General features: G+C 37.8%; 2 protein-coding genes and 1 long non-coding RNA gene across 3 annotated transcripts; all 3 read right to left on the reverse strand.

The window, feature by feature from the left end:
• Window positions 2,637–7,548, reverse strand: LOC109845564 (probable signal peptidase complex subunit 2). The gene is made up of 6 exons (XM_020414830.1): window positions 7,349–7,548; window positions 7,102–7,253; window positions 6,922–7,000; window positions 5,365–5,508; window positions 3,215–3,299; window positions 2,637–2,923 (listed from the first exon to the last, which is right to left on the reverse strand). The coding sequence occupies exons 1-6, from the start codon at window positions 7,433–7,435 to the stop codon at window positions 2,862–2,864; spliced, it is 609 nt and encodes a 202-aa protein (XP_020270419.1). The 5' UTR covers window positions 7,436–7,548; the 3' UTR covers window positions 2,637–2,861.
• LOC109846402 lies at window positions 8,158–17,896 on the reverse strand. Its single transcript, XR_002248490.1, has 3 exons — window positions 16,294–17,896; window positions 10,834–10,926; window positions 8,158–8,641 (listed from the first exon to the last, which is right to left on the reverse strand). It is a non-coding gene; the product is annotated as an uncharacterized LOC109846402 (long non-coding RNA).
• On the reverse strand, window positions 21,031–22,050 carry LOC109845681. The gene is made up of 3 exons (XM_020414951.1): window positions 21,958–22,050; window positions 21,647–21,875; window positions 21,031–21,558 (listed from the first exon to the last, which is right to left on the reverse strand). The coding sequence occupies exons 1-3, from the start codon at window positions 22,048–22,050 to the stop codon at window positions 21,041–21,043; spliced, it is 840 nt and encodes a 279-aa protein (XP_020270540.1). The 3' UTR covers window positions 21,031–21,040.

Consider the following 22,288-nt stretch of genomic DNA (forward strand, 5'->3'; position numbering starts at 1 on the left):
GGACACTTTTGCAAGTTGATATTCTCCTATAATATTAGTTGGCTTGGCTACACAAGTTGTCGCTACAACACGAATATTGTTGCTCTTGCCACAAAACTGAGAAGGTGATTAATTTATCCTTTTTTTATTTTATAAAACATAAAGAATCATGGAAAAGAATAATGTTCTTGTCGCCCAGTAATAGCTTCAGAAATAATTGTTAGGAGATAATTTCAAGTTTTCAAATAACGGACCAATTAATTACAAGTAAGAAATTAATTGGTTAGTTCATTTACTTTAGGATAGCACTGATTCTTGTGTACTTCTCTGTTTGTTTGAGAAACTAAAATGTTATGATCATATTTCTTTGCAGTCTTTGTAGATGAATGGTTATGATCTTCAACTACATTCATAGATGCACAAATCAATAAATCCTTAATTATATTAGATTATCTCCTCGTGATTACGTTGAAGTATTCACTCTCCTCCCATGTTTACTTAAAATATTAACCCGTCTTCAAACAGCGTTTTCTAGCTTGTTTAAAGCATAATTTTGTGCAGCAAAAGGCGCGTCTTACCAAATATATATTTGAGTAGTAAATTTGATAACCGTTGGTAAAGAATATGATTCTCATAAAGAAGTCACATACTTCTATTTATAATTAGAAAATCAAGTGAATGTAATATTTAAAGAAGTGGAACAAAGATTTCGGTTATTGTCAGCGCTACCTTGAGAATATGTATGTACTCGATAGAGAAACGAAATCAATGCATAAATTCTACATGAAAATTGAGTCCCATTCTGCATTATTTTCGGATGATGCTGTTGTACATAAAAGTGACAGTTTTTACGGTTATTGATGACTTAAATTTAATAGCCTCCCAACTACACAATCATCAATTTTATAAACAACATGCTCTGTTCTGAAAATACAAGAAAGTTATGCCCAGTATAACATTTGAGGTGAAACTGTGAAAGTACCGTAGCTAGACAACGAATGAAAGTTTTATTTTATTTTTCAAACATAATCAAGAGATGAGAATTTGACAGACAGCAGATCATCACAAATAGCGCATGATCGTGATAACTAACTCTAAAAATAGTGCTTATCTAAAGTACATAAGAAACCCTAGTAAATCTAGTGACCGTTATGTGCAAGTTGAGAAGATACCGCTATGTGGTCCGCTCCGAGCGTCACATGGGCATGCAAGTTCAAGTCGCAGAACAAGACACATTGCCAGCTGAAACCTCATCTTGTACGGACTGAAAATGGTTGGATGCTATCAATTCCCCTCTCGATAAGGCACGGTGAGTACATTGAGGACGGGTCTTCGACTCACCACCGGTGACCACACACCCATGCAACGCATGGATTTACTATAATCACGTACTAAGAGACCGGACAGAGTGGTGACCACATCCAGTAGTACATACAAAAAGAGGAGGACAAGCTGATTTGTAAGGGGACAAGGGAAGGGAAAAGGTGGCCTTTTGAAGGAGGAGGGTGGCCACTCGTTGGGCTATTGGGCATTATCTCCAGGACTAACACTGGGCCCCCATTTTGTGGTACAAAATATACAGCAGGATATTCTTTAGAAGCAAACCATTCATCAGGTCATGTGGAAGGTGTCATGATCTTTCGTTCCTCTTAAAACATCCACTTGGGTAATGTAGTTTTCTATGTAAATATTACATGATGCTATAAGCTTGAGTTTCCCTATTTTACTACTATTGCAGATGACATTGCTCTTGTATCACATATCACATGTCGCAGATCTCTAGTAGCTACTAGGGGTGTGCAACGATCGGTTCGGTTCGGCTTTTACCAAAATTTGAACAACCGAACCGAACTGTTGCAAGTTGGTTCGGTTCGGTTTGTTCGGTTCTAACTTCATCAAACTTTTTATCAAACAACAAACCGTGTTAAAGAAAAAAATATCAACAAAGTAGAAGATTATGAAGCATTAAACACTGATATAATTATGCTGTTTTCAACCCATAATGATCCAGAAAATGAGTTTAGAGTTTGAGTATGTGACTCTTTGGGGACGAGTTGGGTTTGAGATCAGAATGGATAGTATTGCACTATATTCGGTCGGTTCGGATCGGTTCGGGTTGAAAAGTTTTCAAACCGATCTGAATCGCCCTACTTATAAAACTGATTTTTTCGGATCGGTTCGGTCGGTTTTTTCGGTTTGGACTGAACCATGCTCAGCCCTAGTAGCTACTGTCTATATTTCCTAGAGCGTGTAACACCCTTTGTGTTCAAAAGAATTACATATTTCATCATGTGTTTGATGTTATCTGTTCATAGGGTTAAAATGATGAAATTCATAAAGTAGAGAGACAACGTAAACCAAGATCAAAGAGAAGTGAAAAATGAATTTAAGAAAAAAAGGGAAAACAAGTTACTTCAAAGGATAGGTTTATGCAACGGGTTACACGAGAGGATATTCTTTAACCTCTTGAAAAGTGAAACTGCAGCAATAAAATATAACTTCACTTGGATTGTGTAATTTGTACGCCACTTGTTGTACATATTAGAGAACAGTTTAATCCAATAAGTTGTATAAAATAAGTTAAACGGTATTTAATTCATGAAAATACTATAATCAATTCCAGTAGGAGGGATCATCCGCTATAAGACACAAGTGTATACATGCAAGAGCTGAGACCATGCATGTCACATAGAAGTAAATACTATTTACATATTACATGTTTCTTTTCTTTTGCTTTTACTGACTTTAAGTAGATTCGGTAAACACAAACAAAACAATTAGCCAAAGGGTAGGGAGACATGCAACGTATAAAAGGTTCTTAATATTTGGAGACATGTAATGTATAAAAGGTTCTTAATATTTTACCTCATCCAACCATATGTTCAGGCCTCGACCAAAATGATGTCAGATTCGTTAGTGAGTAGTAACGAGGCTAGTTCAGTACCTAGACACACAAAATATTTTCTTCAAGAAGCTCATAATCATCAAAGGACTGGAACTTAAATAAGACTTCCCATGCATGTTTTCTAATTTTTTAGCAGATTGAATCACAAAAAACTGTGTTATTCAAACTGAGAAATAACTTGAAGCACCAAAATTTCTGATTATGATAGTAAGGTTAAACTACAAGGAGGGCACAAGAACCAGAATTTTGATAGACTGATCAGTAAGTAGCTTCCTTTTCCTGTAAAATTTCAGTTATACTCGAGGCATCAGCCTTCTTAGAATTACTTACTCTTGAGATCTCCATTGTAGTCATCGATCAGTCTTTCTACATCTTTCCAGAACAGGCCTTCCACAAGCATCCCATCATTGGCAAACCTGAATGAAAAATTGATGGATGAGTAAAGATAACGGTTGAGTGAAATTTTGTTCTAGCTGGAAGAAGAGCCCAGAAAAATCATATATCAGGATATAATATAAAACCAGCGCCTACTTCATGTAACCACAGCAAGTGCAATGTAAATCAGTGCAGAAATTCACATAACATTTGCATGTCCAACACAAGACAAAGTGCACATATTCATATAACTCATATCACTTTCCATTTCTCCTACTGCTGGGAAGCAGAGTTTGGAGTGATCTTAAAATGATTATTGGAACCTTTCCTGGGTCTAAAGGACAGAGCATGATACCTGTCACAACAAAACCTCGAGCCTCATTTATATGAAGCTATACGCCTGTATACCTAATATAAATAGTCTATTTATATTATAAGCACAGTTTATTCATCATAATCATGTTTCTCATCGCCATTCCCCTTCCATCATGAAAGGATTACTGATTGAGTATGAATCCATAAGAAGTAACAACAGATTTAACACCAGCTGTCAACTGGATCTCATCCGCCCAAGGATTGGTGATACTTTCCTAGAAAGGCAGCCATAAAGCCAGAAAGGGACTCACTGTGAGACATCGATAGTTGAAAGGTTTGATACCATATTTTCATATTTAAATGAACTTGTCTGCTACTCTAGAGTACCATTCTGGAAATAAATCTAGACTATGCCTTATCCTGGAAATCACCATCTACTTTTGGATAAAAAAAAAAGAAAAAGGAAAAAAGAAAACTTTGAACTTTTCACATTGGACCCCCTACATGTAATTTGCAACAACTATGTTTTCATTGAAAGAAAAAAAAAATCCAAAATTTAGGAGATGGGATATAGTGCCTGTAAATGAAAAATAATAAAGTTTAAAAAATTTTCTCTAAAAGAAATTTAAGTTAATTTCAAATCACATTTCTCTTTTTTTTTGGTGGGTTGGGGGGGGGGGGGGGGGGGGGGGGGGGGGTGAATTGACGGGGGGTTATGTGAGAAACTCCAAAGTTCAGGATGTTATGTGAGATAAACAATGTTGATGAGGGTAATGTAAAACACCCCCCCAAAGTTCAGGGGAGTTATGTGAAATTAACCCTACATTATGTCTCCTAAATCCACCACCCCTCTCAGAATCTGTAAATAGTGGCACCCAATACAGAAGTTAAGAATATTGGAGAGACACAATGCCAAGTCACACTGATGACTCCCAAATGCATCATCCCTCACATAATCTTTGTGAATAATGGTACCAATATAGAAGCTACAGACTAATGGAGAGAAGAATGTCAATTTTAAAAGAATTAGAAATTCAATAGTAAGAACAAATGTTGAATAACAAAATATTGCAAATAAATGCTGTTAACCACCTTAGTGCAGAGAAAATTGTTGATAACTAAACATAACAGTCACTGCTACAAAATGCCACCTAAGATGGGAGCTTAAGCAGTTGCTTAAAGACCTTCGGCCTTTGGTGGCTTTAAGAACACTGATAGCAATATTATGGAAATGTGGAACTCAATGAACTAAAAGTGAGGTATCATTTGTAGAAATGAACATTTTGCGGGGCTGTTTTTCCTGTCAACATTAAATTGTCCTAATAGAAAGTAGGAACACTGAGATATTATGTGAGGTGGACTATGCCCTTCTTCAAAGCCTAAATTTCAGATATGACTAAAAAATTTCAAAGAATAACTAAAGGAGACATCAGTCTGATAAAAAATGACCTTTAATCATGCCGTTACTCTATCAGTTCATGGAGTTATTTTATCATGCACGGTATCCATCTAATAGGGATAAATAGCAGCTTATGATAAACTTAGATCTTTTTTAATGTGTGCACCTGATGCTATGGGATTTGATAACAAACATAATAAACTACAAAGTGTCATCTTTCAATAAAACTCGCATTATTTTATTTTTGTATTTTCATCTCAGATGTTGCTAAAACAAAACCACCTTCTTCATCTCCTAAATGTTTCAAAACGTTAGAAGTAATGTATTGAGAAATGGTGGCATTCTTTGTTGACCTTTACTTAAAACAAAAATAAATGAATTTAAGAACTACCCATTTTGTTACGCTCTTCGTAAATTGTACTGATTTGTTAACCGAAATGGACTTTGGATCTGCACTTGCTACAGTAAGAGTGTACATGTCGGAAAACCTTGGCAACTTAGATGATACAATCAACCCTGTAGTGCTGAAAGATCCCTGTATGTGACAAAATAGAATCAAATTTCAGAACTACACCATTCAAATAAGAATATATGCTGAAAGATCCCTGTATGTGACAAAATAGAATCAAATTTCAGAACTACACCATTCAAATAAGAATATATCAGGATAACGTTGACAAAATACTTCAAATTTCAGAACTACACCATTCAAATAAGAATATATCAGGATAACGTTGACAAAATACTAATTAATAGAAGAAGTTTTCCAACCTTACCCGATATCTTTCAAGGTAACTTTCGGTTCTTGATCACTGACTATACTCATCATAAGGTCATAACTATATGCATATAAATATTATATAAAGATTAAAAAATAATCTAAACCGTGTTCTTCTGTTTCTACCATCACCAGCTAGAGCTGTGCAAGATAATAATGGTACCAGAGAATTACATGATTTCATGATCTCGGGGACAACTGTCTACATTGGAATGTACTGCAATTTTTTTTTACATCCTTTGGAGGCTTCAGACATCATGCTTAAGCTCTATGGTTGGACATGAGTATTGTTCCCGGTCTTTAAATAGGTATAAGATAGCATCAAATTTTCATTTTCTATATATACACCTGATTCTAATCCAACATAGATCTAAAATCAGAACACTGGATTTTGTAGGTGAATTTCAAAATCCAAAACTTAAAAAAAACATTAATTAAAAATTGAATTAAATCCTAAAATATATTCATTGACCAATCACTATGCAAAGGGTAATTTTTCATTAAACATGTCTTAGAGCTTAAAAAATGAGTTCCAATTTGTTACGAGTATAGTTCGATAGAATTATGTTTCAGGTTCAGACTAGAGACAAAGACATTGATTATATTGGACTTGTGTAAATTGCTAGAACACAAAACATGGAAACGAAATTTACGGTATACACACTACAAGGTGCCTTTCAAAGTACATGTTATGGTCCATTTAGACCTGTATTAACTAAATGGAAGTCAACTGTATTAACTAAATGGAAGTCAACTAGTTTAAATGATGAGTTATCCTCAAGCCCATCTTTCTAGTTGCCAGAGAGCAGAGTGGGAGTGACATATAGTCTAGAGTCCAAAGCCAAAGGGTGAGTACGAGATTGCAGTCTTCCATCAAGACTAGACTAGTGTAGGACAGCTTGTGCAGGATTCAAGATTGCATAAACAAGGGTGTACAAAATGGGATACATATAGTCCCGCGTAGACAAAATGGGATCAATTGCAGGTTTATAAAGATTTGGCTTCCGTCCCTCTACGAGCTAGCTTTTAGGAGGGTTCTCCTGGGTCTCCGTATAAAGTTTAGTACAAAAGGCAATTACATGTTCTTAATCATCAAGCCATGGAAAAACATAAAACTATCTTGGAAACAATTAAAGAAATTGACAGCAAAGGAAGTTTGAAGACACGAACCGGAGGATAAGTAAACATAATCGCGTTCTTCTCCTTCGTATAGCTGATGAACTGCAACACTCCATTGAAAACTACATACTTGGCAATGTCAAAGAAAAAAAACGCAATTCTTTTTGCAGAGAAATCAATTCAAAAACCCTAATGCCATCAAATCACAACGAAACCAGTGAAGAAGGATATAATCCAATGCAAACGATTAAAATATCCCTATTGTCGGGGAATTTCTCGGGATAAAATTGAGCAAGAAGAGCAATTCCAATGGCAACAGCTCCAATCAACGACTTCGCATTGCTCAGCCTCACATCTTCGACGTATCCTCGACTCTTCACGATCTGAAACAAATGAAAACGAGAGATCCAGCTTAAACCCTAGAAAACCCTAGAAATTGACGGATCGTGGAAAACTGAAGAGAGAGAGATATTCGTACCTCGGTGACGGATTCATCGAGGAGGTGCTTGATCGAATGTTGATCTAAGAGATTTGCTTTCTTAGGGCTTCTGATCGACCTCGCCATTTTCTGTTGATCCTTTTTTTATTATTAATTTTTGCGATTTAATTTGGGGTTTATGCTCGTGCCTTCTTCAATGTCCGAAGCATGCAAACTGCTAGGGGCGTTTCTCAATGGATCGGGTCGGGTTGTACGTTAGATCCAATATTAAATTGGTCAAGGTAAGCTAGACTAGACGTTGTAGTTAATTGCAGATAGATCCCTGTAGTATTGCCTAAATTACGGATAAACGAGTCAAAAAAGTTCCATTTAGGCAGATAGGCCCAGGCAATTCAATTGGCTTAGATAGACCCCCAGTTGCTATTTTTCTACCCGCATAAATAGAAAAAAGTTTTTAAAAAAAATATAAAGTTCGCTCAGGTGGTCTATCTGCACTTGGGCAAATAGTACAGGAGGTCTATCTGCATAAATAGAACTACAGAAGGGATATCCGCAACTGGGCGATACTAAAAGGGTCTCTACCATTTTTTAACTTTGAGGATACTATAGAGTTTGCGATATGATGCCCCAAAGGTGTAGAAACATTGATCTTGACTTTGTTCAACAATATCATCATAAAATAGTAAATGAGAAACTATTTTCTTATCGGATTTCACATTTTAGGGGAAAAAGAGGAATAAAGTTCCGCTCTGAGGTAACAAATTGTCAAAATAGAACTTCATTGTATTAAAGTTGAAAAAGAATGAAATTTTGGAATACTAAAATGCAAATAAGGCTTAATTAAATGGAGAGTTAACTAGAAAAAAAATATAGATTTGAGAATTTCATACTTCTCTCAATCTCAGAAAAGAATCTAAAATCCTACGAAATCATCAATAAGGACTGAATTTAGAAGTTAGAACACTCATCAGTCGAGGAATGATCTGCCTTCGACTACCAGCTGTACCTTAGGATCTTACACTGCGTCAGGTACTGGTATTGTTACTTTCATATAAATGTCAGTAAACGTACAACATTGTTGATTTAGGACTCAAGAATCATCTAAACTGGCATAATATTATTGAGAAATGCGTGCAGGTCGAGATACAAAGCTACCAATTTTGTACTGCCATGTACAAAATGGGGGGACAAGAATTATGATGGTAGCTCTAAATGATATATCCACCTAAAAATTCTTCATGTTGCTTGTGCGCTGAATGCAGGCGTCAATGTCCTGAATTGAGAAAAGCAGGCAGGAATTTAATTTCTCGGTCAAGTCCATTCATCTGATTCCTGTAAAAGACGCAAGGAGAATGATACATTAGTCGAGTTCCAGAAGTTGAATTTTTCGCGAAAGAAAATAGAGGTTACTAGGAAACATTGTATAGATAATGTATTAGATGCTGATCACAATGTTATGAACAATGTTAATAGTTTTTGAGCTAGAGTGTTGCACGATCATGACCTTGATCTTCATTGATTTTCATCTCATTTTCCCCTAATATAACAACACCAAATCAGCTTTTGGCACTACAGATCTCAAATTTCATCCCAATTGTGTTGTGATTAGTCAATATCAATTTGTATTAGTCGTTAATAGCTCGTATCAGCAATATCAGTCAAGTTTCAGTTGGATCAGCCAAAACATATAGAAGTTACAGGATGGACTACCTTACACCTAACATGGGGGTAGGCACTACACATTTCAACAACAAGACTTCTATCTGAACTTGTATATAGTAATATATTTTTAATAAATTATAATTGTTCTGCACAAATCTGCTTTACTTAGTGGCATTGCTGGCAAAATGAGAAACCAGTTAATCTGTCATCATATTTTTGACACAAATCTTGGAAAGAGAACACCAAAATTTAACATCTCCAAGTTAACTAGGACAGATAGCTGATTATCTAAAACCTTCTGAATGAAGCAACATTTGGAATAAACCATTTATATAGGCTTCACACGAGTACATTAATCAAAATTGTCACGGTATCAAACTTCAATATTGAGATGTTAACCAATGAAGATATGTTTCAGATATGCTATGTTCTTAGGAAATTAATAAGTAGATCCATGGAATAAGCAAAGAGGACAAACACAGACTAATAGTCTTCCAAACCATCCAGACTATATCTTCGAACCCAACAAAGCAAGATGAGGCATTTTCATCCAACCCAACAATGCAAGATGCTTTGAAACTTAGCGATATTAATGTAGCTCTAGGTGTGAAAAATGAAGACTTGCCCAATCTTGCTGGCAGCATGGTTTCTTGCACTTGAGTGGGTGAGTACTACTATTGTCCATTACAAGGATACAGGGTATCAGTATTTTACAGTTGGTAATGAGGCGATTCCTGGGGTGAACTCTAAATACATTACTCCTGCTATGGAAAAATCTCTTAGAGGTACTTAACACCTTCAAACTATGTGATATAAGGGCGAAACTGCAGTTTCAACCCATGTGCTTGGCTCATGCTTCCCCCCATCTGCAGGGTCATTCTCAGATAAAGCCACTAGTGACATGACCGGATATCATATCGCTCCTAGCCAATTTGGGGCCTAAGAACCCACAACACGTACTCATGGTTAATGTGTATCCTTATTTTGCATATGTGGCTGACCCAGATAACATTTCATGAGATTATGCGCAATTTTCCACCACGGGTCCGGTCTCTAATGATGGAAACTTAAGAGTATCGGAATCTATTTGATGCTATGGTGGATGCTTTCTATATGGCTATGGAGAAGGTTGGAGGGGCTAATTCTGGAATATCAATATCCGAGACTGGTTGGCCTTCAGATGGTAATGGAAACTCTACGACACCTGTTCTTGCTCAACAGTACAATTTAAAATTTATTAACCAAGTCAAAAAGTTTGGAACCCCGAAGAGGCCTAATGATTTGATGGACTAGTTCTTGTTTGCAATGTTTAACGAGGATGAAAAAATGCCTGGAATTGAACAGAATTTTGGCTTGTTCTATCCAAATGGCCAGTCTCTTTACCCTTTATTTTAGAGTACTCCTTTATGTTTTCCTAATGGACCAGTGAGTCTTATAAAAAAACATATTTTCTTTTACTACAATAAAATATCATATTTGTCATTGGACATAATATTCTATCATATTTATTATTGAGAATATGAATCTATATAACAAGTCAGATACCAGCAATCAGCCATATACTTTTAAAATTTAAACATATTCTACACCAATAAATCAAGAGACAGTAGATAATATGGTTCTCAGCTTGTATTTTTGTTTTATTGTTAGCTAATGCCAAACTCTTATGAATGCCATATAAAAAAAAATTCTATCTTTGCATATGAAAAAAGTTCTATCTTTTAGTGATGAGTCACTGTTAATAGATATGGGAAATAAGTTGAGCTCTATTGCATGAAAAAGAAAGCTACTCATGGGAAGCATATCAGAATCTTGACAAAATGACTTGTATATATATAATAAAACAGAAGTACAAGAGTTACCTTAATTCTAGACTGTAGCCTAACATCCTTCCCAGTAAAGGTCTCCCTGATGGCCTGATACTAATGATGGCATCAATAATTCATGCATTTACTCTGTGCGTTATCAAAACCATAAAGTGCAAGGTTAAACTCCGTGAAAATTTTTACTATGAAATGTCACAGTATTTGGCTGCAAATTTCTACTATGTGCAAGTATTACGCTAAATTGAACAATTGAATTGAAAAAAATTGTAACCACTAAATAGTTACCAAACTTTGGTGCTAAGTAAAGAATTTCTTGAGGGACGCAACTTTGCACCCAAGAAAATGCGCTGCATCTCAAAATTGTGTGAGTGTTGTGAACGTGGGGGCAAAGCGCGTTATGTGGGGGCCACCACGTTCATGAAGCAGTTTACCAGGAGACATGTTTTCAAAGGTGAGTGGGAGCCGATGTGAGTAGGGGCCACATCTTGATGTGATCTCTTTCCGCGTGTGACAACAGAGGCCCACCCGAATGTCATTTGCAGCTATATATAAATACCTCGTTCTTCCTAGGGTTTAGAGTGCGAGGCAGCGGAGGAGAACGTAGGTGTTGGGCGGCGTGCAAGCAAAAAAAACGCACAAATTATTCTTTGGGCTGCGTGCAACAGGGGTAAAACAGCAGAGGCTTGGCGGCTGTCCTTTTGTGAGAGTTTTGAGAGATTGTTTGAGGGTTTAATTTATGAGACCTTGTATGATTGTAAACCCTATTTGTATTCTCTCTCTAATAGTAGATCCCCCCTCATTGTCCCATGGACGTAGACAATTTGCCGAACCACGTAAAATTCGTTGTCTTGTTGTGATTTGTAATAGCTTGTTTAGGTTCCTTCGACAAGTCAGTCCTATAACTGATGAGAGGAAGAGTGTATATCCTACTTTGTTAATATATATCACTTTCGGTTCTTATTTTCTTTGTGAAATAGGAATTTAGTTAAGATCTACTCTCTTGTTGTGCATCAGAGGTGCTGTCGAAATTTTCGCTGCGCACAACAAGTGGTATCAGAGCTTCGGGTTCGACTTGAGGTTCGTTTTGGAGGATTCACTGTAGGATTCTCGTTTGAAGAGTTAGATCAACAACATGTGAGAAACAAGCACATTGGGATCGTATCTTACGAAGACAATACAGAATCTGAGCATCAATAATACAAAGATTGATGTTCCGAAGTTCGACAGCAAAATCAATTTTGATTTGTGGAGATGCCATGTGATGGATGCGTTGGACGCACAAAATTTGAAGGAGACTCTTGGGTTACAAGAGAAACATGATTATATGGAGGACAAAGTTTGGAAGAAGTTGAACAATATGGCTTGTGGAGTTATTCAGTCATGCTTGACGTCGAATCTTATTTATGATGTGATGAACGCGACGTCGGTGAAGAAATTGTGGGAAACACTCAATGAGAAGTACCTTACTAAGAGTATTAAGAATCAACTTCACTTGAAGAAGAGGTTTTTTACCAGTTCAAGATGAAGAGGGGAGTTTTCATTAGGGAGCATGTTAACAATAACAACTTCACAAAGTTATTTTCAGATATGGCTAATGTGGATATCATGGTTGAGGATGAAGACAAGGCGATGCTACTTTTGTGTTTATTGTTCGAGGATGATTATGGTACTTTTGTTCTCACTAATGATTAATGGAAGAACAACTGTTAATTACAAGGAGATGACATCAGCGTTAGTGAATTATAAGTTGAGGAAGAGTGTTAACAAACCCTCCGAGAAGACATCGGGAGATACATTAGCAGTTCAAGACTGTGATCCAAACCGTAGTAGGAGGTCGCAGTCTAGAGGTGCACACTTTACAGTTCGTAAAAATCAATGTCTTTTGTAAAGAGGATGGAGATTGAAAAGCCGAATGTTCAAAGTTAAATCGAGCCGGGAAGAATAAGGAGAAAGTCATATAAGCTTCAGATGTGAATGTGTCAAGTCTAGTGGTAACAATTCAGATTCGGATTCACTATCGTTAGTTTGTATTGTCAACTTTACAGAGTGGATGTTGGATTCGGATGCTTCTTATCATATTTATCCTAGGAGGAATTGGCTCTCCATCTTTCAGGAGTTGGAAAAAGAAGATGTCGTGTTCATGGGTAATGGACATGCATGCTCTATTGATGGTATTGGTACCACTCGTATTCGGAAGAATGACGGGGTGATTCGGGAGTTGGATGAAGTGAGGTTCGTTTCTCAGTTATAGAAGAATATCATTTCAATTAGAACTTTGGAGGTAACAGACTATAAGGTGACCTTGATGGATGCACATTTAAAGGTTACATTTGGGTCCATGATTATGATGAAGGGCGTAAGAAAGAGCAATTTGTATTATTTACTTGGAAGCACGGTGATTGATAGAGAGCTGACGACTTCATTGGATTTGGCTAGACTGTGACGTTTGTTGAGGCTAGGATATTTGGTTACATGTACCGTGCATTATTTATTGAGGAGTGCTTTGATCTGCAGTTTGAAGTCCTATAAACACATTAGTATGAGCGAGAAACCCGAGATGGAGTTTGACACTTCTATCCATCGATCGATGGGTCTTCTAAGGGGTGTTCATTCAGGCATTTGGGGACCTTTCAAGGGGGCATCAGTAGAAGGTAATAGGTATGTAGTTTTCTATGTTGGTGACTGTTCTAGATATTAGTGGGTTACAACCAAGTCTCGTTGGTGTGAAGTCCTAGAAGTCAGCAACAGTTAGAGAAAGTATGTTGGTAGAAAGATAATCCATCATTATGTTTTAGGTAGGAGTTCTTTTCTGCGTTTGTGTCGAGCTCGCGGTAGTTGGAGACACTTCATTGGAGAGAAAACAATAGGGTGACGAGATGAGATGACAGATTTGGTAAGCATTTCTTTCTAGAGGAGGATCGGCGTTTGATGTCGAGCATTGGTTATGGTGATCGGGCTTCGATATGTTTGGGCATATCTTATGCATAGGTTGCTGACTGTTGCGTTTAGAGATTTTAGATCTGGTGAAGCTGCTTCAGATTTTGGGTTGCTTCGGATATTAGGTTGCGTAGTATTTGATCACATCAAGGATGTAAGATTTAATCTGATTGCATGTTTGGGATTCAGAGGCTCGTTTGGTTATCAGTTGAGAGACTCTGGTTTTATTCTGAGCAGGTATGTTATTTTTGACTCTCAGAAGATAGAGAGTGTTGATCAGATAGTTAGGATATCGCAACAGGTGGAGTGTGATGTCACTTCACGTTGGGTGGAGATTTCTTCACGTTCTCCAGATCATACTGCATCGCTTGAGATTCCAGGTGAGGTGACACAGATTGAAAATCATGTTGGTTTGGATGCAGATGATGAGTTGGTTAATTTGAGTGCAGTTGATGGACATAGTTCAGATTTGGTTATGACCGTTGGTTCACCTCAGGAGGAGGTGTTTTGTTTGTTTCGCTTTGGGGCTATTAGGAGAGCTATCAGTCACAGATTTGTTGGTGATGTTAGAGAAAGGTTTCGAACTCTTCTAGTTGATTGAGGCCATTCGCGGCTATTTGGGTGAACTACGTGAATGCTTGATTCCCTTAGCAAAAGGATACGTAGGCAGTCATTTATGATGCAACAGATTTAAAAGTAGATACCGACGTTTGGAGTTTGTTCGCATTCTTATTTAGGTTCTCGACTTGTTATGGATTGAGTCCGTTATCGTGAATTGTTTCACTTCGTACTGGACGCAACAAGTGAGACATTTGGTTTGGTTGGTGTTGACTCGGTTTTGGGAAAACTTCGTCGATGTGGAGAATTGTGAACGTCAAAGGTGAGTGGGAGCCGATGTGAGTGGGGGCCACACCTTGATGTGATCCCTTTACGCGTGTGACAACCGAGGCCTACCCGAATGTCATTTGCAGCTATATATAAATACATCGTTCTTCCTAGGGTTTAGAGTGAGAGGCAGGGGGAGAACGCATGTGATGGACGGTGTGCAAGCAAAAGAAAAAAAACACAGCAGATTATTCTTTGGGCTGCATGCAACAGGGTTAAAACGACAGAGGCTTGGCGACTGTCCTTTTATAAGAGTTTTGAGAGATTGTTTGAGTGTTTAATTTGTGAGACCTTGTATGATTGTAAATCCTATTTGTATTCTCTCTTTCTAATAGTAGATCTCCTCCCTCATTACCCCGTGGACGTAGCCCCGTGGACGTAGGCAACTTACCGAACCACGTAAAATTCGTTGTCTTGTTGTGATTTGTAATAGCTTATTTAGGTTTCCTCGACAAGTCAGTCCTAGAACTGATGAGAGGAAGAGTGTATATCCCACTTTGTTGAGATATATCACTTTCGTTTCTTGTTTCCTTTGTGAAATAGGGATTTAGTTGAGATCTACTCTCTTGTTATGCACTAGAGGTGCTACCGATATTTTCGTTGCGCACAACAAGTGTCAAATACTGACTATCAACAATCTTGTAACCCTTACAGACTAGGATAAGGTTATTATATTATGTGGCTCATAGGCCAATATTGTAATGATTAAAGAGCCTAGAGATCTTGAATGTTGATTCAGTTTGACCAAACAACAAAAACATACAATATATTTTTGGGTAACTTACACTAAATCCCTTTAAAACTTCAGTGTTTTACAGTCAACCAGCAATAACTTTCAAAATCGCATTAAACCCCCAATAACTTTTGAAATTGCTGAAAATCCCCAAATAAGTTTCTGCATTTTGCAGATAACCCCCATAAATTAGATCCAAAAAACAACATAAAAAAGGCATTATGAAAGTTATTGGGGGCTTCGTGTAATTTACCCAGAACTTTTATCAAACCACTTTATAAATACTCTTGGATGCATGATTAAGTGCCTCCATATCTTTATGGGTTTTTTTCTCGATATTGATCCCTAAATTATACTCAATCAAAAAATTGTCGCTAAAATTATAAACAATTTCCCCACAAGTTCTGCAGATCATATAAAATATTTGAAACCTGACCTAAAGTTAATATTTGACATGAAATTTGAAACCTTCTATTAAAAGATCCCAAAGTAACATTCAAGAGTTTATCAGTGGATAACGCGTTATGACCTAATATTGTTGCTGGCCAAGGGTTTAAATTGCCTAAACTTTACCAATGGTAAAGTATTCTACAATCTCATATAACAACAGCAACAAGAACAACAATGCCTTGCCCAAAATTTTGAACTTGCCTTCATGGATCCTATTCTTTCATTCAGTTATCCCGTCCACTAAGTTAATAATTACCCTATCCAACTCTAGCGGACACCATGATGGGGAAAAAAAACTAACTAGGAGTGAAAACATGTAGTCAATAGTCATCAAGTTTTAACTTACGAAAACAAACAAGCAGAGGAATTTGAACAACACCAGAAAACCCACTTGTTTCTTATAGTTAAGTAAGCTAATTGTCTGAAGCATAACAAAGTTTTTTGCAAATTGACTCGTAAAACTGAAGAGACAAGAAGCATAATAACCATACCTCAGTTAATAAAATTGAGTCCCACAATTGCACCAACGTAAAAATTCTCTATATCAAACTTTTTTGGGTCGCCATTTTGCAATGACTCGCTTGTCTTGCATCTCCTTGAGAACCTGTGATGAATGGTGAGATTTCTTAGTGAGGTGTTCTTTGAGACAATTCATCAAATATGTGATGTGCAGAGTTAGGGCCTGTTTGGTTCAATAGAGGATAGGAATAGGATTAGGAATCCTATTTTATTTATGGATTCCAACCTAATCCATAAAATTTTTATAGATAAGTTATAGTTTTATGGAATCCTATTTTTTTGGCATTCTATGTTTGTTTCACCTTGTGGATTAGGAATCCAACTTTTATAGAAATGGTCCAATTCCTAATACCATGTTTGCTTCAAAAAAAATCTCTTTTTTGGGAGTAGACACTGTAGCAACAGTTAGTCTTTGTATCAATTCAAAAATCCCTGTAGCAACGGCTAGAAGAGGCCATAAATACCCTTTTTTTGCTGGAATCACTGTAGCAACGGATCAATTTCAGCTTAAAAATCCAGATTTGAAAAAATATGACAGAACACTGTAGCAACGGCTAGAAGAGGGCCATGGTGGCTATAAATTCACCTTGAGGGCTCACAACTAATCCAAGCACTCTCATTTTCAGCATTTATAAAATTCCCATTGTCTTCAATTTGCCAACCCGACATGAAAATGATATCAGAAGAGTGCTGGCAGGATTATGAAGTTTATTGTGACTGCCATCTCAGAACACCGATGAAAGTGTGCAAGAATGGCAAAAATAAGGGTAGGTGTTATTGGGGGTGTGCAAAATTCCCAAATAAAGAATGTAATTTTTTCGAATGGGCTGAAGAAAGAGGAGAGTCATCAAGCAACCAAGAAAGCCAATATGTCCAAGAAAATAGGTACGGAGAAAAATATATTTTGCAATCAAAGAAGCTGAAGAAAGAATTGAGACTTGTCGAAAATCAACTACTAGTTTGGAAAATTTCTGCAATTTTCTTAGGAATTTTTAGTGTTATTTTAATTATTACAAACTTCATGTCATGTAACTGTACTTGCAAGAACTACTGAGGATGTAAAGAAAACTGTTGTTTGAACTGGGTACAAATTCTAATTGATATTGTATGGCTCAGAAATATATCAACTTGTCATCATTGATTGCCCCACCTATAACTTAAACATGTTTATTACAGATTGCATTATAAGGATGAATTGCCTCGCCTAGACATTGCCAATTCAATGTAGGCTGCAATCTCATCTCAAATATTGCCTCATCTGGATATAATAAACGAGGTAAGTTAGGTTGCATTCTCAGTAAACGTTGATCATCATCATTGCCACATATCAAGTGCAAGGAAAACCACAGGCAAGGCAAACCATAACAGCAAGTAACCCACAGGCAATTAAAACCAAAACAAGCAACAAAAGCTCAAACAAAACAGCACCAACCAGCAAGTAACCCACAACCCCAGCATCAGCCTGAAAAACAAAATGCTCAAAACAAGCACAAACCAACCAGCAGCAGCAGCAAACATGCACAAAGCTCAGAACAGGCACAAACCAGCAACCAGCAGCAGCATGAGCTGCACAAAGCAAGGAATAGGCACAAACCAGCAACCAGCAGCGCATGAGCTGCACAAAGCAACAAACCAGCAACAAACCAACCAGCAGCAGCAGCATGAGCTGCACAAATACCACTTCAGGCACAAACCAACCAGCAGCAGCAGCATGAGCTGCAAAAGGCAACAAACCAGCAACAAACCAACAGCAGCAGCAGCATGAGCTGCACAAATACCACTTCAGGCACAAACCAACCAGCAGCAGCAGCATGAGCTGCAAAAGGCAACAAACCAACCAAAACCAACCAGCAGCAGAAAAAGCTCAAAACAGGCAACCAGCAACCAGCAGCAGCTGCATGAGCTGCAAAAGGCAACAAACCAGCAACAAACCAACCAAAACCAACCAGCAGCAGAAAAAGCTCAAAACAGGCAACCAGCAACCAGCAGCAGCTGCATGAGCTGCAAAGGGAAACAAACCAGCAACAAACCAACCACCAGCAGCAGCAACCCACAACCCCAGCATCAGCCTGAAAAACAAAATGCTCAAAACAAGCACAAACCAACCAGCAGCAGCAGCAAACATGCACAAAGCTCAGAACAGGCACAAACCAACAACCAGCAGCAGCATGAGCTGCACAAAGCAAGGAATAGGCACAAACCAGCAACCAGCAGCGCATGAGCTGCACAAAGCAACAAACCAGCAACAAACCAACCAGCAGCAGCAGCTCAAAACAGGCACATAGCAACCAGCAGCAGCAACATGAGCTGCAAAAGGCAATAAACCAGCAACAAACCAACCAAAACCAACCAGCAGCAGAAAAAGCTCAAAACAGGCAACCAGCAACCAGCAGCAGCTGCATGAGCTGCAAAAGGCAACAAACCAGCAACAAACCAACCAAAACCAACCAGCTCATGCTGCAGAAAAAGCTCAAAACAGGCAACCAGCAACCAGCAGCAGCTGCATGAGCTGCAAAGGGAAACAAACCAGCAACAAACCAACCACCAGCAGCAGCAGCATGAGCTGCGCAAACCAACCAGCACCAGCAGCAGCATGAGCTGCTTAAAACAGGCACAAACCAACCAGCAGCAGCAGCAGCATGAGCTGCTTAAAACAGGCAACAAACCAACCAGCAGCAATATGAGCTGCACAAAGCTCAAATCAAAATATACCTGCAACAAAGATTGCAAATATAGCAATTCATCAATCCCACAACGACATAGCTGTTCTTCATAATGAAAATACATATTGCAACATTAATAGTTTGCAATTAACACAACAATATCCATCAAAATATAATCGAAACCCAACAAACTAGCTATCCGGCCAACCTTGGTCGCTAACTAATTTTGTGATGTACCTCTGTTGACCTTCCTTGGATTTTATGAAAAACCTCCTAGCTTCACGTTCATTGTCATATAAATGGTCTAAAACCCTATCGAGGAACTCCTCGGAATATTCAGACCTATGTTCCTTCAACGCTGCAGCCAACTGCTCAGTCCAATGTATAACGTGTTGATTTCTCATTGACTGAGACATGGACTCAACAAAGGCACACATCATTTCCTCTTCACGATTAAATTTTCTGGTTTTTTTGCTAGATGATGAAGTCGTGTTGTCTTTACTCTTAGTCTTATATCTAGTGGGTTGTGGTTGGTTAACAGCACCAGAACGTGGTTGGTTGCAAGCATCAGACTGTGGTTCAGCTTCACTCTCCTCTAGAATCTCGCAATCATCATCGGGAATAGGTATGGACCTACTAGACCCAATGTTAGCGTACACGGGCCTAACAAAATCACCCTTGGCTTGATCATCACCCATGATAACTTGTAAATTTTTGAAGTGAGGAAGGGGTTTGTTTATGTACGCTTTGTACTTAGAATTGGATTTGTCCTGCAATAATAAATACTTATAAATCCAGAGAATCAAATGTATTTAATTGAATGTGATAAGATAGATGCTGAATTGTTATACCTGGGCCCAAGATTTCAAGGTTTCCTCATCCAATGTAATCATTTTACTTGTTTCATCCCACCCAGCACCACTTATATCAAGGCAAGCTTTCATGTCATTGAATTTGTTCCGCAAACATTTCAAGTGGTTAATGACATGCAGGTGAGTGAAATCAGTCCTGAATTGCATGTTGATTTTCATGGCAGCCATTTTATAAGCTTCAGCCTTGAAGTTCTTGTCTGGCTTCATGCCATCCAATGCTAAATCTGCAAGATAAGGAATAAGCACATCATCGTGCTCTGGAAGCCAAAACTTATTAGCCACGCCTCTTGAGTTCAACCTGGCACACGGAACCTTATTTTTATGGGCTAATCTTTTCCCTCTTTTCAATGGCGAAGTGTGCTCCGCACCATCAACGTCATGAATATCCTTTCCAACTGAATCACCGGTGTTTGGTGAAAATTGATTAGGTCCACTACTTTGAGAACTGGCTGTGGGAAACATCAAACCTTGTGGACTGCCTAACATGCTCATGTATGACATTGGCGGCTGTGTCATCCCACCATAATTACCATCCCATGGTGGGAATGGTGAGAAAGTATGCGGAGGTGAGGTGAATGGCTGTGGTCGAACAGGCATGTAGTTCATGTTAATCCCTGATGTAGGACTTGGCATTGCATTCGAATGAGAAGGCACGCTTTGCTTATCTGCCGGATTGTTAGCCATACCTAATATATTTTGTAAGCATAGCCATATTAACAATAAAGAAATTTATAGAATATGGGATATGTATGCATTTAGCAGGGAATATAGTAAACGATGTAATTTCTAGTTCAAACAACATAACAAAATAGCAAGTGATAAAAGTAGTAATGGTTTGTTACAAATGGCTTAGAAACAATAAAAGATATCGATGCGAACAGTATGTTAAAATTCACCAAGTTATTACATAGCCATAGAACAGATGCTACACTAAGTTAAACCGCTCTCCATTGTGTTACCACCATTGTACTTTGCACAATAATCCACCCACATCGCCCAAGCAATTTGATCTCGTAACTCCTTCCATTCATTTCTAACATCTCGATCCTCTCTTTGTGACCTAAAATAGCAAGTGATAAAAGTAGTAATGGTTTGTTACAAGCAAAGAAACATTAAACAATATCGATGCGAACAGTATTTTAAAATTCACCAAGTTATTACATAGCCATAGGACAAATACTACACTAAGTTAAACCGCTCTCCATTGTGTTACCACCATTGTACTTTGCACAATAATCCACCCACATCGCCCAAGCAATTTGATCTCGTAACTCCTTCCATTCATTTCTAACATCTCGATCCTCTCTTTGTGTCCTACTTTGAGTATAGTCCATCACATTTGATTCGTCCTCATTTGTCTCTTCCCCAGTATCTTCATCAATTTCAACATTTTCATTTAAAATATCATCATCCGGATCCTCCAAGGCAATAAAGTTGTGCAACACAGTACACGCTAGTACAATGTCCACTTGAGTGGGAAATGGATAATTCGGCTTCCCCGCAAGAATTTTAAACCGATTCTTCAGTATCCCAAATGTGCACTCAATTTTTGATCTTAAAGATGAATGCCTTAAATTGAACAACTCCTTCCTATTCTTTGGTGTCCTACCGGTGTGCTCTTTTAAATGATATCGGACACCGCGATACGGGGATATGAAACCTGGCATTGTGGTGTATCCAGCGTCACATAGGTAATATTTACCTACATTAATTAAACAGTATTTTAAAATCTCAAATATTGCCAAGTATTTAATATATTATTCATAATATGCACAAGTGAGAATGAATACCATCGTAAACTCGGAGACCGTAAGGCTGTGGCCTGGACAGGGCGTCTTGTAATACCCTATAATCATTTGCTGCCCCCTCCCAGCCAGCCAAGACATAAGTAAATAGTTTATTGGGGGTGCAGGCTGCTAAGATGTTTTGGGTGACCCCTTTTCGCCCTCTAAACCGTGCAACTAGGTCACTAGGTAACACCGCGTCGACGTGTGTGCCATCTATCAAACCAATGCAGTCCTATAAAAAATTATAAATTATACATAGTTAAATAAAAATAAGTTTACTTGGAAAATTGTTAAGTTGTATGTATTTAATTTACCTTAAAGTAAGGAAAATAATTTGAGTTGTTTGCAATCTCCTCGGGAACTTCTTTTGGGGCTTGCTTCATGTACCGATCACGTAATCCATTCATTGCTTGCAAGACTTTATTGAAATACCTGCTAACTGTTTCCCCTGATCTTATGAACTCAGTTCTTATTATTCTATTTTTAGTTTTGTGCCCAATAATACTCAGGAACATAGCAAGCTGTTCTTCAACTTGAACGTGTCTTGTATCTTTTAATAAACCGTTTGCTTTCATTACTTCAACAAGTTTAAAAAAGGCCCTCGGTCTCATTCTAATATAAGATTGGCAGCTATCTTGATAGCCC

The sequence above is a fragment of the Asparagus officinalis genome, chromosome 6 (assembly GCF_001876935.1).
Source record: "Asparagus officinalis chromosome 6, Aspof.V1, whole genome shotgun sequence".
In the NCBI taxonomy this organism is placed as follows: domain Eukaryota; kingdom Viridiplantae; phylum Streptophyta; class Magnoliopsida; order Asparagales; family Asparagaceae; genus Asparagus; species Asparagus officinalis.